The sequence below is a fragment of the Phyllobates terribilis genome, unplaced genomic scaffold (genome assembly GCF_046119375.1).
Source record: "Phyllobates terribilis strain yellow unplaced genomic scaffold, ASM4611937v1 Scaffold_5__5_contigs__length_657084704, whole genome shotgun sequence".
NCBI classification, from domain to species: domain Eukaryota; kingdom Metazoa; phylum Chordata; class Amphibia; order Anura; family Dendrobatidae; genus Phyllobates; species Phyllobates terribilis.
Window position 1 is genome coordinate 352774932 of NW_027362765.1, and position 16852 is coordinate 352791783.

The 16852-nt window shown below is 55.0% G+C and overlaps 1 protein-coding gene across 1 annotated transcript in view; it reads right to left on the reverse strand.

Annotated features, from left to right (window-relative positions):
• ATRNL1 (attractin like 1) overlaps positions 1-16852 on the reverse strand; it is a 1189422-nt gene that overhangs the window by 520249 nt on the left and 652321 nt on the right. The window contains exon 20 of the mRNA XM_073684631.1: positions 16432-16525. Within this exon, the coding sequence (XP_073540732.1) occupies positions 16432-16525 (94 nt within the window). The remainder of the gene's footprint in view (positions 1-16431; positions 16526-16852) is intronic.

Consider the following 16852-nt stretch of genomic DNA (forward strand, 5'->3'; position numbering starts at 1 on the left):
TGATCTCCGGGATCTGCGGTGATGACACCAGGACGTGGTGAGGACGGTGCGAGTTTTCACAGTGATATAATTTAGGGTATTTGTAATGGACTTTTTACAGTAGTAAATATTTGCGCGGTCAGGAAGGCGTCTGGAGAGGAGAAGCCGCGCACAATCCCTGCAACTTCCAGATAAAAGGAGCCTCATAAATATCACACGGTATCAGTCTCCCCGATGCACGGCCTGGCCTTTACTCCGAGAAATATGGCGGCACAGCAAAGTAAAATAACGGGAAGGCAAGAATTACTCGCCGTGGACAGATGCGGTGGACGGGGAGATTAGATACAAGAGCCGCCGTTACTGTCCGCACACGGAATATACAGACTGATGCCAAAGATCATCACGAAAGATTCGTCTTACGGTTTTCTCCCGGACCGCACACTTCCATTTCTTACCATATTCAAGATCTCTACTTGCTTTCAATGAATGAAAATATTTGTGTATTCATTCAGAGGCAGAGATTCCTTCCTGACCACCTGCTGACAGCTGAGGGTTTGTTACAATTGTTTCCAATCAATAGGGCAGCACGGTGGCTCAGTGGTTAGCACTGCACGGTGGCTCAGTGGTTAGCACTGCAGTCTTGCAGCGCTGGGGTCCTGGGTTCAAATCCCACCAAGGACAACTTCTACAAGGAGTTTGTATGTTCTCCCCGTGTTTCTGTGGGTTTCCTCCAGGTTCTCCGGTTTCCTCCCACACTCCAAGGACTGATAGGGAATGTAGATTGTGAGCCCCGATGGGGACAGAGATGATGATGATGATGATTATGTATGTAAAGCGCTGCGGAATATGTTGGCGCTATATAAATAAAAAGATTATTATTACTAATCAATACAGTCCTCTGTGAGCTAAACTACTGATACATTGCAGAAAACTATCAGTGGTTCTTAGCAACCAGTCACATCCAGAGCTCAAGTCTCTATTCTGCCAATACATCATGTCTGAGCTGAATAGTGAGTGCAGCTCTGGACGTGACTGGAGGATAAGACTGGGTGTAACTGCAGAATAGTGAGTGCAGCTCTGGAGGTGGCTGGAGTATAGGACATGATGTAACAGCAGAATAGTGAGTGCAGCTCTGGAGGTGATGTGAGAAGATCTCAGGATCAGTAGTAGATAATTGAGGAGTTGATGATCTTGTCTTTACACGAGATGCAGGTGGGGCGGAGGGTGGATGGAGGTTGCTGGCGGTCTCTGGCGTTTGGTCGCTGCCCGCGGTTTTCTGGGTGACCTTAGCTTGAACCGTTTTCTTTCCTTGCTACAATGTAACGTTCCTGCGTCTCCCGGCGCGGCGCTGATATACGGGGTAACGTAAAGCGTTCAGTGATGGGGAGCAGCGGTGCTATTACTGGTTTTATCTCCTGATTAGATGCTCGATCATTCACCAGAAAACACAGACATGGAAGAGAGTTGGCGCCGGTGTCAGCCGCGTACGTCGGTATATGGCCGCGCACTCCGTATCAGCCGATCCGTCACTGGTGTTCCTGGAGGGGCTGCGGCGGCAGAGAGGGGTGTTCAGCCCCTGTAAGAGCACCGGCCCCCAGGTGGGTAATTAACCGCCCAGAAAAGAAGAACTAATGAAATATTTCAGGAGGAGTTTTTATGGCGCAGCATTAACCGCGCACCTGCTTCACCAGCGGTAACATTGGCATCGCTGCCGCCGGTGACATATTTACACCGATGAGCCGAGCGCTAATTACCAGCGGCCCCGAGCAAGAAGGGAAACCATGCGCTCAGCTGAGAACTAGGGAGGAACAGGTGAGGAGGATAACCCCCAATATCCGCCGCGCTCTCCACTGAAGTCCATGAGATATGGAAAACACCATGTCAGCAGCTCTGGTGGTCTTGGGGTGATCGGACCCCCATAATTTAGGATTCGGACTTATCCTGCACTGGCTAACAGCACAAACCCTGCAATCAAGACCCCCGGGGAGATATACGTCCGTGCATAGCCTCTTCCACCGCACTCATGTCCGCTGCTGGGTGACGCCATATTGGCGGCTGTTATACTTGTCACCCAGCTTTCCCAATGTCCGGATCTCTGGCTGGTAGTTGTAGTTCCTCTACTCGGCATCAATATTATACTGTCTCCTTTAATGACAGCATGCGTTTCCCATCTGCGCCGGCCTCGCTCACATCTGGTTCTCCACCCACTCGCCCTGATTCTTGTGTAAAGACCGGGGCTCAGGATGATGTGGCAGAGCTGGAGCGGCTCAGGATGATGTGGCAGAGCTGGAGCGGCTCAGGATGATGTAGCAGAGCTGGAGCAGTCAGGATGATGTGGCAGAGCTGGAGCGGCTCAGGATGATGTAGCAGAGCTGGAGCGGCTCAGGATGATGTAGCAGAGCTGGAGTGGCTCAGGATGATGTGGCAGAGCTGGAGCGGCTCAGTATGATGTGGCAGAGCTGGAGCGGCTCAGGATGATGTGGCAGAGCTGGAGCAGCTCAGGATGATGTAGCAGAGCTGGAGCAGTCAGGATGATGTGGCAGAGCTGGAGCCGCTCAGGATGATGTAGCAGAGCTGGAGCGGCTCAGGATGATGTAGCAGAGCTGGAGCGGCTCAGGATGATGTGGCAGAGCTGGAGCGGCTCAGGATGATGTCGCGGAGCTGGAGCGGCTCAGGATGATGTGGCAGAGCTGGAGCGGCTCAGGATGATGTGGCAGAGCTGGAGCGGCTCAGGATGATGTGGCAGAGCTGGAGCGGCTCAGGATGATGTAGCAGAGCTGGAGCGGCTCAGGATGATGTAGCAGAGCTGGAGCGGCTCAGGATGATGTAGCAGAGTAGGAGGGGCTCATGATGTAGCAGAGCTGGAGCGGCTCAGGATGATGTAGCAGAGCTGCAGCGGCTAAGGATGATGTAGCAGAGCTGGAGCGGCTCAGGATGATGTAGCAGAGCTGGAGCGGCTCAGGATGATGTAAGAGAGCTGGAGCGGCTCAGGATGATGTAGCAGAGCTGGAGCGGCTCAGGATGATGTGGCAGAGCTGGAGCGGCTCAGGATAATGTGGCAGAGCTGGAGCGGCTCAGGATGATGTAGCAGAGCTGGAGCGGCTCAGGATGATGTAGCAGAGTTGCAGCGTCTCAGGATGATGTAGGAGAGCTGAAGCAGCTCAGGTTGATGTAGCAAAGCTGGAGCGGCTCAGGATGATGTAGCAGAGCTGGACGGCTCAGGATGATGTAGCAGAGCTGGAGCGGCTCAGGATGATGTAGCAGAGCTGCAGCGGCTCAGGATGATGTGGCAGAGCTGGGGCGGCTCAGGATAATGTGGCAGAGCTGGAGCGGCTCAGGATAATGTGGCAGAGCTGGAGCGGCTCAAGTTGATGTAGCAGAGCTGGAGCGGCTCAGGATGATGTAGCAGAGCTGGAGCGGCTCAGGATGATGTAGCAGAGCTGGAGCGGCTCAGGATGATGTAGCAGAGCTGGTGCGGCTCAGGATGATGTAACAGAGCTGGAGCGGCTCAGGATAATGTAGCAGAGCTGGAGCGGTTCAAGATGATGTAGCAGAGCTGGAGAGGATCAGGTTGATTTAGGAGAGCTTGACGGTCTCAGAATGATGTAGCAGAGCTGGAACGGCTCAAGTTGATGTAGCAGAGCTGGAGCGGCTCAGGTTGATTTAGCAGAGCTAGAGCAGCTCAGGCTGATGTAGCAGAGCTGCAGCGGCTCAGGATGATGTAGCAGAGCTGGAGTGGCTCAGGATGATGTAGCAGAACTGGAGCGGTTCAGGATGATGTAGTAGAACTGGAGCGGCTCAGGATGATGTAGCACAGCTGGAGCGGCTCAGGTTAATTTAGCAGCATTGAAGCGACTCAGGTTGATGTAGCAGAGCTGGAGCGGCTCAGGATGATGTAGGAGAGCTGGAGCGGTTAAAGTTGATGCAGCAGAGCTGGAGCGGCTCAGGATGATGTAGCAGAGCTGGAGCGGCTCAGGATGATGTAACAGAGCTGGAGCGGCTCAGGATGATGTAGCAGAGCTGGAGCGGCTCAGGATGATGTAGCAGAGCTGGAGCGGCTCAGGATGATGTAGCAGAGCTGGTGCGGCTCAGGATAATGTAGCAGAGCTGGAGCGGTTCAAGATGATGTAGCAGAGCTGGAGAGGATCAGGTTGATTTAGGAGAGCTGGAGGGTCTCAGAATGATGTAGCAGAGCTGGAGCGGCTCAGAATGATGTAGCAGAGCTGGAACGGCTCAAGTTGATGTAGCAGAGCTGGAGCGGCTCAGGTTGATTTAGCAGAGCTAGAGCAACTCAGGCTGATGTAGCAGAGCTGCAGCGGCTCAGGATGATGTAGCAGAGCTGGAGTGGCTCAGGATGATGTAGCAGAGCTGGAGCGGCTCAGGATGATGTAGCAGAACTGGAGCGGCTCAGGATGATGTAGTAGAACTGGAGCGGCTAAGGATGATGTAGCAGAGCTGGAGCAGCTCAGGATGATGTAGCAGAGCTGGAGCAGCTCAAGATGATGTAGCAGAGCTGGAGCAGCTCAGGATGATGTAGCAGAGCTGGAGCGGCTCAGGATGATGTAGCAGAACTGGAGCGGCTCAGGATGATGTAGCAGAGCTGCAGCAGCTCAGGATTATGTAGCAGAGCTGGAGCGGCTCAGGATGATGTAGCAGAACTGGAGCGGCTCAGGATGATGTAGTAGAACTGGAGCGGCTCAGGATGATGTAGCAGAGCTGTAGCAGCTCAGGATGATGTAGCAGAGCTGGAGCGGCTCAGGATGATGTAGCAGAGCTGGAGCGGCTCAGGATGATGTAGCAGAACTGGAGCGGCTCAGGATGATGTAGCAGAGCTGCAGCGGCTCAGGATGATGTAGCAGAGCTGGAGCGGCTCAGGATCATGTAGCAGAACTGGAGCTGCTCAGGATGATGTAGTAGAACTGGAGCGGCTCAGGATGATGTAGCAGAGCTGGAGCGGCTCAGGATGATGTAGCAGAGCTGGAGCGGCTCAGGATGATGTAGCAGAGCTGGAGCGGCTCAGGATGATGTAGCAGAACTGGAGCGGCTCAGGATGATGTAGCAGAGCTGCAGCAGCTCAGGATGATGTAGCAGAGCTGGAGCGGCTCAGGATCATGTAGCAGAACTGGAGCGGCTCAGGATTATGTAGCAGAGCTGGAGCGGCTCAGGATGATGTAGCAGAGTTGGAGCGGCTCAGGATGATGTGGCAGAGCTGGAGCGGCTCAGGATGATGTGGCAGAGCTGGAGCGGCTCAGGATGATGTGGCAGAGCTGAAGCGGCTCAGGATGATGTAACAGAGCTGGAGCGGCTCAGGATGATGTAGCAGAGCTGGAGCGGCTCAGGATGATGTAGCAGAACTGGAGTGGCTCAGGATGATGTAGCAGAGCTGGAGCGGCTTGAACACAGCAAAACAAATAAAGCTGTGTGACCACCGAGATGTGATGAGTTGTGGTGACGTCAGCATCGTCTCGCTGTTATCAGCCGCTGGGGACGGGTGTTTCTCCGCACAGCGGGCCGGATACACATTGATGGAGTTTTGTTACTTTGTTTTCTTTCATTATTACATTATTCACATTGTGTCCGCCGCTGACCCGGTGACGATATCGGAGCTACCGATCGGCACTTTACACCCACCTCCTCCTATCGGTAAAGGAGGCCTCTGCCCCCGACACCCACGATGGCCGCCGCACATGCCATGACTCCTTATGTGCTCACTATATGGCAGCACACAGGCACTCTATGGCGGTATTATAATGGGGCCCTTCACATTCTGTCCTGTATGAGATGAGCCCATGATCTATGGGGTAGTAGGAGCGGGGGCCTCTGACACATTGCGCCAGTTCCTCAGCTCTCCCAGGATCACATCGTCATCACTTCTCACGTCTCCGGGGGACGTTATTTTCTCCGGCGCTCATTACCGTATTTAGCGACGAGTTCAGACTTGACGCCTATAAAAAGCCGACGCTCGGCACAAAACCTGCGACATTCCTCACCTCCGCTATAATTAACCTGCTAATAAATGCGTCTCGCCGATCGCTCGGCAAAGCGGGGGACAGCTCAGCTGGATCAGTGAGCAAAATCGCTGGACTCGTTTCACGGCCCTCGGTAACTGGAGGAGCCGGTGACGGCGTCCTGTAGACTGTCAGCTCTGGGGGCCAGCGGCCGGCACAGGGTCTGAGCATACTGAACAATGGGGAATGCTGGGGGATTTCAGCTGCAGCCTTGTGAATGCTGTGCATCCTTTCCCTATTTGCCACATACATGAATGCATTCTAATGCTTTCTGTTGTCAGCCATTTCAGGCTGGAGAATCAGAAATTTTGCAGTAAACGGACAGTAATGTGCGGTGCCGTCCATCCCGCGGTGTCTCAGGTGCTGCCGTCTATTCCGGGGTCTCTCCGGCGCTGCTGTCCATCCCGCAGTGTCTCGGGTGCTGCCGTCCATCCCGCGGTGTCTCAGGTGCTGCCGTCCATCCCGTGGTGTCTCAGGTGCTGCCGTCCATCCTGCGGTGTCTCAGGTGCTGCCGTCTATTCCGGGGTCTCTCGGGCGCTGCTGTCCATCCCGCGGTGTCTCAGGTGCTGCCGTCCATCCTGCGGTGTCTCAGGTGCTGCCGTCCATCCCGTGGTGTCTCAGGTGCTGCCGTCCATCCCGCGGTGTCTCAGGTGCTGCTGTCTATTCCGGGGTCTCTCGGGTGCTGCTGTCCATCCCGCAGTGTCTCGGGTGCTGCTGTCCATCCCGCGGTGTCTCAGGTGCTGCTGTCCATCCCGCGGTGTCTCAGGTGCTGCCGTCTATTCCGGGGTCTCTCAGGCGCTGCCGTCTATTCCGGGGTCTCTCAGGCGCTGCCATCCATCCCGCGGTGTCTCAGGTGCTGCCGTCTATTCCGGGGTTTCTCGGGCACTGCCGTCCATCCCGTGGTGTCTCAGGTGCTGCCGTCCATCCCGCGGTGTCTCAGGCGCTGCTGTCCATCCCGCGGTGTCTTAGGCGCTGCTGTCCATCCCGTGGTCTCTCGGGTGCTGACGTCTATTCCGGGGTCTTTCGGGTGCTGCCGTCCATCCCGCGGTGTCTCAGGTGCTGCCGTCTATTCCGGGGTCTCTCGGGCGCTGCTGTCCATCCCGCGGTGTCTCAGGTGCTGCTGTCCATCCCGCGATGTCTCAGGTGCTGCTGTCCATCCCGCGGTGTCTCAGGTGCTGCCGTCTATTCCGGGGTCTCTCAGGCGCTACCGTCTATTCCGGGGTCTCTCGGGCGCTGCCGTCCATCCCGTGGTGTCTCAGGTGCTGCCGTCCATTCCGGGGTCTCTAGGGCGCTGCCATCTATTCCGGGGTCTCTCAGGCGCTGCCGTTTATTCCGGGGTCTCTCGGGCGCTGCTGTCCATCCCGCGGTGTCTCAGGTGCTGCCGTCCATCCCGCGGTGTCTCAGGTGCTGCCGTCTATTCCGGGGTCTCTCAGGCGCTGCCGTCTATTCCGGGGTCTCTCGGGCGCTGCCGTCCATCCCGCGGTGTCTTAGGTGCTGCCGTCTATTCCGGGGTCTCTCGGGCGCTGCTGTCCATCCCGCAGTGTCTCAGGTGCTGCCGTCTATTCCGGGGTCTCTCGGGCGCTGCTGTCCATCCCGCAGTGTCTCGGGTGCTGCCGTCCATCCCGCGGTGTCTCAGGTGCTGCCGTCTATTCCGGGGTCTCTCGGGTGCTGCCGTCCATCCCGCGGTGTCTCAGGTGCTGCCTTCCATCCCGTGGTGTCTCAGGTGCTGCCGTCTATTCCGGGGTCTCTCGGGTGCTGCCGTCTATCCCGCGGTGTCTCAGGTGCTGCCGTCCATCCCGCGGTGTCTCAGGTGCTGCTGTCCATCCCGAGGTGTCTCAGGTGCTGCCGTCCATCCCGCGGTGTCTCAGGTGCTGCCGTCCATCCCGCGGTGTCTCAGGTGCTGCTGTCCATCCCGCGGTGTCTCAGGTGCTGCCGTCTATTCCGGGGTCTCTCAGGCGCTGCCGTCTATTCCGGGGTCTCTCGGGCGCTGCTGTCCATCCCGCGGTGTCTCAGGTGCTGCTGTCCATCCCGCGGTGTCTCAGGTGCTGCCGTCTATTCCGGGGTCTCTCAGGCGCTGCCGTCTATTCCGGGGTCTCTCGGGTGCTGCCGTCTATTCCGGGGTCTTTCGGGTGCTGCCGTCCATCCCGCGGTGTCTCAGGTGCTGCCGTCTATTCCGGGGTCTCTCGGGCGCTGCTGTCCATCCCGCGGTGTCTCAGGTGCTGCTGTCCATCCCGAGGTGTCTCAGGTGCTGCCGTCCATCCCGCGGTGTCTCAGGTGCTGCCGTCCATCCCGCGGTGTCTCAGGTGCTGCTGTCCATCCCGCGGTGTCTCAGGTGCTGCCGTCTATTCCGGGGTCTCTCAGGCGCTGCCGTCTATTCCGGGGTCTCTCGGGCGCTGCTGTCCATCCCGCGGTGTCTCAGGTGCTGCTGTCCATCCCGCGGTGTCTCAGGTGCTGCCGTCTATTCCGGGGTCTCTCAGGCGCTGCCGTCTATTCCGGGGTCTCTCGGGTGCTGCCGTCTATTCCGGGGTCTTTCGGGTGCTGCCGTCCATCCCGCGGTGTCTCAGGTGCTGCCGTCTATTCCGGGGTCTCTCGGGCGCTGCTGTCCATCCCGCGGTGTCTCAGGTGCTGCTGTCCATCCCGTGGTGTCTCAGGTGCTGCCGTCCATTCCGGGGTCTCTAGGGCGCTGCCATCTATTCCGGGGTCTCTCAGGCGCTGCCGTTTATTCCGGGGTCTCTCGGGCGCTGCTGTCCATCCCGCGGTGTCTCAGGTGCTGCCGTCCATCCCGCGGTGTCTCAGGTGCTGCCGTCTATTCCGGGGTCTCTCAGGCGCTGCCGTCTATTCCGGGGTCTCTCGGGCGCTGCCGTCCATCCCGCGGTGTCTCAGGTGCTGCCGTCCATTCCGGGGTCTCTCGGGCGCTGCCGTCCATCCCGTGGTGTCTCAGGTGCTGCCGTCCATCCCACGGTGTCTCAGGTGCTGCCGTCTATTCCGGGGTCTCTCGGGCGCTGCCGTCCATCCCGTGGTGTCTCAGGTGCTGCCGTCCATCCCACGGTGTCTCAGGCGCTGCTGTCCATCCCGCGGTGTCTCAGGCACTGCTGTCCATCCCGTGGTCTCTCGGGTGCTGCCGTCTATTCCGGGGTCTCTCGGGTGCTGCCGTCCATCCCGCGGTGTCTCAGGTGCTGCCGTCTATTCTGGGGTCTCTCGGGCGCTGCTGTCCATCCCGCGGTGTCTCAGGTGCTGCTGTCCATCCCGCGGTGTCTCAGGTGCTGCAGTCTATTCCGGGGTCTCTCAGGCGCTGCCGTCTATTCCGGGGTCTCTCGGGCGCTGCCGTCCATCCCGTGGTGTCTCAGGTGCTGCCGTCTATTCCGGGGTCTCTCGGGCGCTGCTGTCCATCCCGCGGTGTCTCGGGTGCTGCCGTCTATTCCGGGGTCTCTCGGGCGCTGCTGTCCATCCTGCGGTGTCTCAGGTGCTGCCGTCTATTCCGGGGTCTCTCAGGCGCTGCCGTCCATCCCGCGGTGTCTCGGGTGCTGCCGTCCATCCCGCGGTGTCTGAGGTGCTGCCGTCTATTCCGGGGTCTCTCGAGCGCTGCCGTCCATCCTGTGGCGTCTCAGGTGCTGCCGTCTATTCCGGGGTCTCTCGGGCGCTGCCGTCCATCCGTTGTGTCTCAGGTGCTGCCGTCCATCCCGCGGTGTCTCAGGTGCTTCCGTCTATTCCGGGGTTTCTCAGGTGCTGCTGTCCATCCCGCGGTGTCTCAGGTGCTGCCGTCTATTCCGGGGTCTCTCAGGCGCTGCCGTCTATTCCGGGGTCTCTCGGGCGCTGCTGTCCATCCTGCGGTGTCTCAGGTGCGGCCGTCTATTCCGGGGTCTCTCGGGCGCTGCCGTCCATCCCGTGGTGTCTCAGGTGCTGCCGTCCATCCCGCGGTGTCTCAGGCGCTGCTGTCCATCCCGCGGTGTCTCAGGCGCTGCTGTTCATCCCGTGGTCTCTCGGGTGCTGACGTCTATTCCGGGGTCTCTCGGGTGCTGCCGTCCATCCCGCGGTGTCTCAGGTGCTGCCGTCTATTCCGGGGTCTCTCGGGCGCTGCTGTCCATCCTGCGGTGTCTCAGGTGCTGCTGTCCATCCCGCGGTGTCTCAGGTGCTGCCGTCTATTCCGGGGTCTCTCAGGCGCTGCCGTCTATTCCGGGGTCTCTCGGGCGCTGCCGTCTATTCCGGGGTCTCTCGGGCGCTGCCGTCCATCCCGTGGTGTCTCAGGCGCTGCTGTCCATCCCGCGGTGTCTCAGGCGCTGCTGTCCATCCCGTGGTCTCTCGGGTGCTGCCGTCCATCCCGCGGTGTCTCAGGTGCTGCCGTCTATTCCGGGGTCTCTCGGGCGCTGCTGTCCATCCCGCGGTGTCTCAGGTGCTGTTGTCCATCCCGCGGTGTCTCAGGTGCTGCCGTCTATTCTGGGGTCTCTCAGGCGCTGCCGTCTATTCCGGGGTCTCTCGGGCGCTGCCGTCTATTCCGGGGTCTCTCGGGCGCTGCCGTCTATTCCGGAGTCTCTCGGGCGCTGCCGTCCATCCCGTGGTGTCTCAGGTGCTGCCGTCCATCCCGTGGTGTCTCAGGTGCTGCCGTCTATTCCGGGGTCTCTCGGGCACTGCCATCTATTCCGGGGTCTCTCGGGCTCTGCTGTCCATCCTGCGGTGTCTCAGGTGCTGCCGTCCATCCCGTGGTGTCTCAGGTGCTGCCGTCCATCCCGCGGTGTCTCAGGCGTTGCCGTCCATCCCGTGGTGTCTCAGGTGCTGCCGTCTATTCCGGGGTCTCTGGGGAGCTGCCATCTATTCCGGGGTCTCTCAGGTGCTGCGGTCTATTCCGGGGTCTCTCGGGCGCTGCCGTCCATCCCGTGGTGTCTCAGGTGCTGCCGTCCATCCCGCGGTGTCTCAGGCGTTGCCGTCCATCCCGTGGTGTCTCAGGCGCTGCCGTCTATTCCGGGGTCTCTCACGCTCTGGGGGTCCGGGGCCAGTCAGGATTTCATGTATATAACGACCTTGCAGTAATTTCTCCTCTGTTCCCGTTCGGGGGCATTTTCTTCGGCTCCGGATAAGATTACATGGAGTCGTTCTCGCATTTTACTTTTTGGGGATTTTTCCGCCCACGTGTTACTCGCCGGGGGACCAACCACAAAACCGTGAAAAGTCATTTCATCATATTAATTATACATCGCTCATCAGAAGAGTGTTAGTACCGCTCGCTGCCTGCGACGTGTGAGGCCGGCGAGACCCTCCTGGGGAGAGTCAGAGGAGCCCCCACAAGTCACACAGACACTAGGACTTACCATCAGGAGGGGGAGACGCACTAGATCACACCACAAGAAGAACGGCTTATCCTCCAGTCACCTCCAGAGCTGCACTCACTATTCTCCTGTTACATCATGTCTTATCCTCCAGTCACCTCCACAGCTGCACTCACTATTCTGCTGTTACATCATGTCTTCTCCTCCAGAGCTGCAGTCACTATTCTGCTGTTACATCATGTCTTATCCTCAAGTCACCTCCAGAGCTGCACTCACTATTCTGCTGTTACATCGTGTGTTATCCTCCAGTCATCTCCACAGCTGCACTCACTATTCTGCTGTTACATCATGTCTTATCCTCCAGTCACCTCCAGAGCTGCACTCACTATTCTCCTGTTACATCGTGTCTTATCCTCCAGTCACCTCCAGAGCTGTACTCACTGTTCTGCTGTTACATCATGTCCTAACCTCCAGTCACCTCCAGAGCTGCAGTCACTATTCTGCTGTTACATCGTGTCTTATCCTCCAGTCCCCTCCAGAGCTGCACTCACTATTCTGCTGTTACATCATGTCCTAACCTCCAGTCACCTCCAGAGCTGCAGTCACTAATCTGCTGTTACATCATGTCTAATCCTACAGTCACCTCCAGAGCTGCAGTCACTATTCTGCTATTACATTGTGTCTTATCCTACAGTCACCTCCAGAGCTGCAGTCACTATTCTGCTGTTACATCATGTCTTATCCTCCAGTCACCTCCAGAGCTGCAGTCACTATTCTGCTGTTACATCATCTCTTATCCTCCAGTCACCTACAGAGCTCCAGTCATTATTCTGCTATTACATCATGCCTTATCCTCAAGTCACCTCCAGAGCTGCACTCACTATTCTGCTGTTAAATCGTGTCTTATCCACCAGTCACCTCCAGAGCTGCACTCACTATTCTGCTGTTACAGCATGTCCTAACCTCCAGTCACCTCCAGAGCTGCACTCACAATTCTGCTGTTACATCGTGTCTTATCCTCCAGTCACCTCCAGAGCTGCACTCACTATTCTGCTGTTACATTGTGTCTTATCCTCCAGTCACCTCAAGAGCTGCAGTCACTATTCTGCTGTTACATCGTGTCTTATCCTCCAGTCACCTCCAGAGCTGCACTCACTATTCTGCGTTTATCTTGTGTCTTATCCTCCAGTCACCTCCAGAGCTGCAATCACTATTCTGCTGTTACATCATGTCTTATCCTCCAGTCACCTCCAGAGCTGCAATCACTATTCTGCTGATACATCATGTCTTATCCTCCAGTCACCTCCAGAGCTGCACTCACTATTCTGCTATTACATCGTGTCTTATCCTCCAGTCACCTCCAGAGCTGCACTCACTATTCTGCTATTACAGCATGTTTTATCCTCCAGTCACCTCCAGAGCTGCACTCACTATTCTGCTGTTACATCATGTCCTATCCTCCAGTCACCTCCAGAGCTGCACTCACTATTCTGCTGTTACATCATGTCTTATCCTCCAGTCACCTCCAGAGCGGCAGACACTATTCTGCTGTTACATCATGTATTATCCTCCAGTCACCTCCAGAGCTGCAGTCACTATTCTGCTGTTACATCGTGTCTTATCCTACAGTCACCTCCAGAGCTGCACTCACTATTCTGCTGTTATCTTGTGTCTTATCCTCCAGTCACCTCCAGAGCTGCAATTACTATTCTGCTGTTACATCATGTCTTATCCTCCAGTCACCTCCAGAGCTGCACTCACTATTCTGCTGTTACATCGAGTCTTATCCTCCAGTTACCTCCAGAGCGGCAGTCAGTATTCTGCTGTTACATCGTGTCTTATCCTCCAGTCACCTCCAGAGCGGCAGTCAGTATTCTGTTACATCGTGTCTTATCCTCCAGTCACCTCCAGAGCTGCACTCACTATTCTGCTGTTACATCGTGTCTTATCCTCCAGTCACCTCCAGAGCTGCACTCACTATTCTGCTGTTACAGCATATCTTATCCTCCAGTCACCTCCAGAGCTGCACTCACTATTCTGCTGTTACATCATGTCCTATCCTCCAGTCACCTCCAGAGCTGCAGTCACTATTCTGCTGTTACATCATGTATTATCCTCCAGTCACCTCCAGAGCTGCAGTCACTATTCTGCTGTTACATTGTGTCTTATCCTCCAGTCACCTCAAGAGCTGCAGTTACTATTCTGCTGTTACATCGTGTCTTATCCTCCAATCACCTCCAGAGCTGCACTCACTATTCTGCTGTTATCTTGTGTCTTATCCTCCAGTCACCTCCAGAGCTGCACTCACTATTCTGCTGTTACAGCATGTCTTATCCTCCAGTCACCTCCAGAGCTGCACTCACTATTCTGCTGTTACATCATGTCCTATCCTCCAGTCACCTCCAGAGCTGCACTCACTATTCTGCTGTTACATCATGTCTTATCCTCCAGTCACCTCCAGAGCGGCAGTCACTATTCTGCTGTTACATCATGTATTATCCTCCAGTCACCTCCAGAGCTGCAGTCACTATTCTGCTGTTACATCGTGTCTTATCCTCCAGTCATCTCCAGAGCTGCACTCACTATTCTGCTGTTATCTTATGTCTTATCCTAAAGTCACCTCCAGAGCTGCAATCACTATTCTGCTGTTACATCATGTCTTATCCTCCAGTCACCGCCAGAGCTGCAGTCTCTATTCTGCTGTTACATTGTGTCTTATCCTCCAGTCACCTCAAGAGCTGCAGTCACTATTCTGCTGTTACATCGTGTCTTATCATCCAGTCACCTCCAGAGCTGCACTCACTATTCTGCTGTTATCTTGTATCTTATCCTCCAGTCACCTCCAGAGCTGCACTCACTATTCTGCTGTTACATCATGTATTATCCTCCAGTCACCTCCAGAGCTGCAGACACTATTCTGCTGTTACATTGTGTCTTATCCTCCAGTCACCTCAAGAGCTGCAGTCACTATTCTGCTGTTACATCGTGTCTTATCCTCCAATCACCTCCAGAGCTGCACTCACTATTCTGCTGTTATCTTGTGTCTTATCCTCCAGTCACCTCCAGAGCTGCACTCACTATTCTACTGTTACATCATCTCCTATCCTCCAGTCACCTCCAGAGCTGCACTCACTATTCTGCTGTTACATCATGTCTTATCCTCCAGTCACCTCCAGAGCGGCAGTCACTATTCTGCTGTTACATCATGTATTATCCTCAAGTCACCTCCAGAGCTGCAGTCACTATTCTGCTGTTACATCGTGTCTTATCCTCCAGTCATCTCCAGAGCTGCACTCACTATTCTGCTGTTATCTTGTGTCTTATCCTCCAGTCACCTCCAGAGCTGCAATCACTATTCTGCTGTTACATCATGTCTTATCCTCCAGTCACCTCCAGAGCTGCAGTCTCTATTCTGCTGTTACATTGTGTCTTATCCTCCAGTCACCTCAAGAGCTGCAGTCACTATTCTGCTGTTACATCGTGTCTTATCATCCAGTCACCTCCAGAGCTGCACTCACTATTCTGCTGTTATCTTGTATCTTATCCTGCAGTCACCTCCAGAGCTGCACTCACTATTCTGCTGTTACATCATGTCTTATCCTCCAGTCACCTCCAGAGCGGCAGTCACTATTCTGCTGTTACATTGTGTCTTATCCTCCAGTCACCTCCGGAGCTGCAGTCACTATTCTGCTGTTACATCATGTCTTATTCTCCAGTCACCTCCAGAGCAGCAGTCACTATTCTGCTGTTACATCGTGTCTAATACTCCAGTCACCTCCAGAGCTGCACTCACTATTCTGCTGTTACATCGTGTCTTATCCTCCAGTCACCTCCAGAGCTGCAGTCACTATTCTGCTGTTACATTATGTCTTATTCTCCATTCACCTCCAGAGCAGCAGTCACTATTCTGCTGTTACATCGTGTCTAATACTCTAGTCACCTCCAGAGCTGCACTCACTATTCTGCTGTTACATCATGTCTTATTCTCCAGTCACCTCCAGAGCTGCAGTCACTATTCTGCTGTTACATCGTGTCTAATACTACAGTCACCTCCAGAGCTGCACTCACTATTCTGCTGTTACATCATGTCTTATCCTCCAGTCACCTCCAGAGCTGCAGTCACTATTCTGCTGTTGCATCATGTCTTATTCTCCAGTCACCTCCAGAGCAGCAGTCACTATTCTGCTGTTACATCGTGTCTAATACTCCAGTCACCTCCAGAGCTGCAGTCACTAATCTGCTGTTACATCATGTCTTATCCTCCAGTCACCTCCAGAGCGGCAGTCACTATTCTGCTGTTACATCGTGTCTTATCCTCCAGTCACCTCTAGAGCTGCAGTCACTATTCTGCTGTTACATCGTGTCTTATCCTCCAGTCACCTCCAGAGCTGCAGTCACTATTCTGCTGTTACATCATGTCTTATCCTCCAGTCACCTCCAGAGCTGCAGTCACTATTCTGCTGTTACATCATGTCTTATCCTCCAGTCACCTCCAGAGCTGCAGTCACTATTCTGCTGTTACATCATGTTTTATCCTCCAGTCACCCCCAGAGCTGCACTCACTATTCTGCTGTTACATCATGTCTTATCCTCCAGTCACCTCCAGAGCTGCAGTCACTATTCTGCTGTTACATCATGTCTTATCCTCCAGTCACCTCCAGAGCGGCAGTCACTATTCTGCTGTTACATCATGTCTTATCCTCCAGTCACCTCCAGAGCTGCAGTCACTATTCTGCTGTTACATCGTGTCTAATACTCCAGTCACCTCCAGAGCTGCACTCACTATTCTGCTGTTACATCGTGTCTAATACTCCAGTCACCTCCAGAGCTGCAGTCACTATTCTGCTGTTACATCATGTCTTATCCTCCAGTCACCTCCAGAGCGGCAGTCACTATTCTGCTGTTACATTGTGTCTTATCCTCCTGTCACCTCCAGAGCGGCAGTCAGTATTCTGTGGGATTGCAGATGGGATCAGTACAATGCTAACAGACAAGTTCTTGTTACGTGACTGCAGCTTTGGATGTGATTGGAGTATGACAGTTTACAGAGCTATTGGTACTTCTTGGTAATGTGATCTCTGGGGGTCCCTTACTGATCAGGATGATAAAGGGGCGACAGCTGCAGATTGATAGGCGATGGGGAGTAGTCCAGGAGGACAGCACACAATGATGGGGGTACTCACAGCTGGCAGTGGTCTCCTTTGATCCCCTTGGTGGTGCAGTGGCATTTCCCGGTCTGCATCTCACAGATACTGGCGTGTCCATTACATTCACAGGCTGGAAGAGAAGAGAGGAGGATGAGACTCCACACTGCAGAGTACTACATACCCATCAGATAATACAGAGAGGAGGATGAGACTCCACACTGCAGAGTACTACATACCCATCAGATAATACAGAGAGGAGGATGAGACTCCGCACTGCAGAGTACTACATACCCATCAGATAATACAGAGAGGAGGATGAGACTCCACACTGCAGAGTACTACATACCCATCAGATAATACAGAGAGGAGGATGAGACTCCACACTGCAGAGTACTACATACCCATCAGATAATACAGAGGGGAGGATGAGACTCCACACTGCAGAGTACTACATACC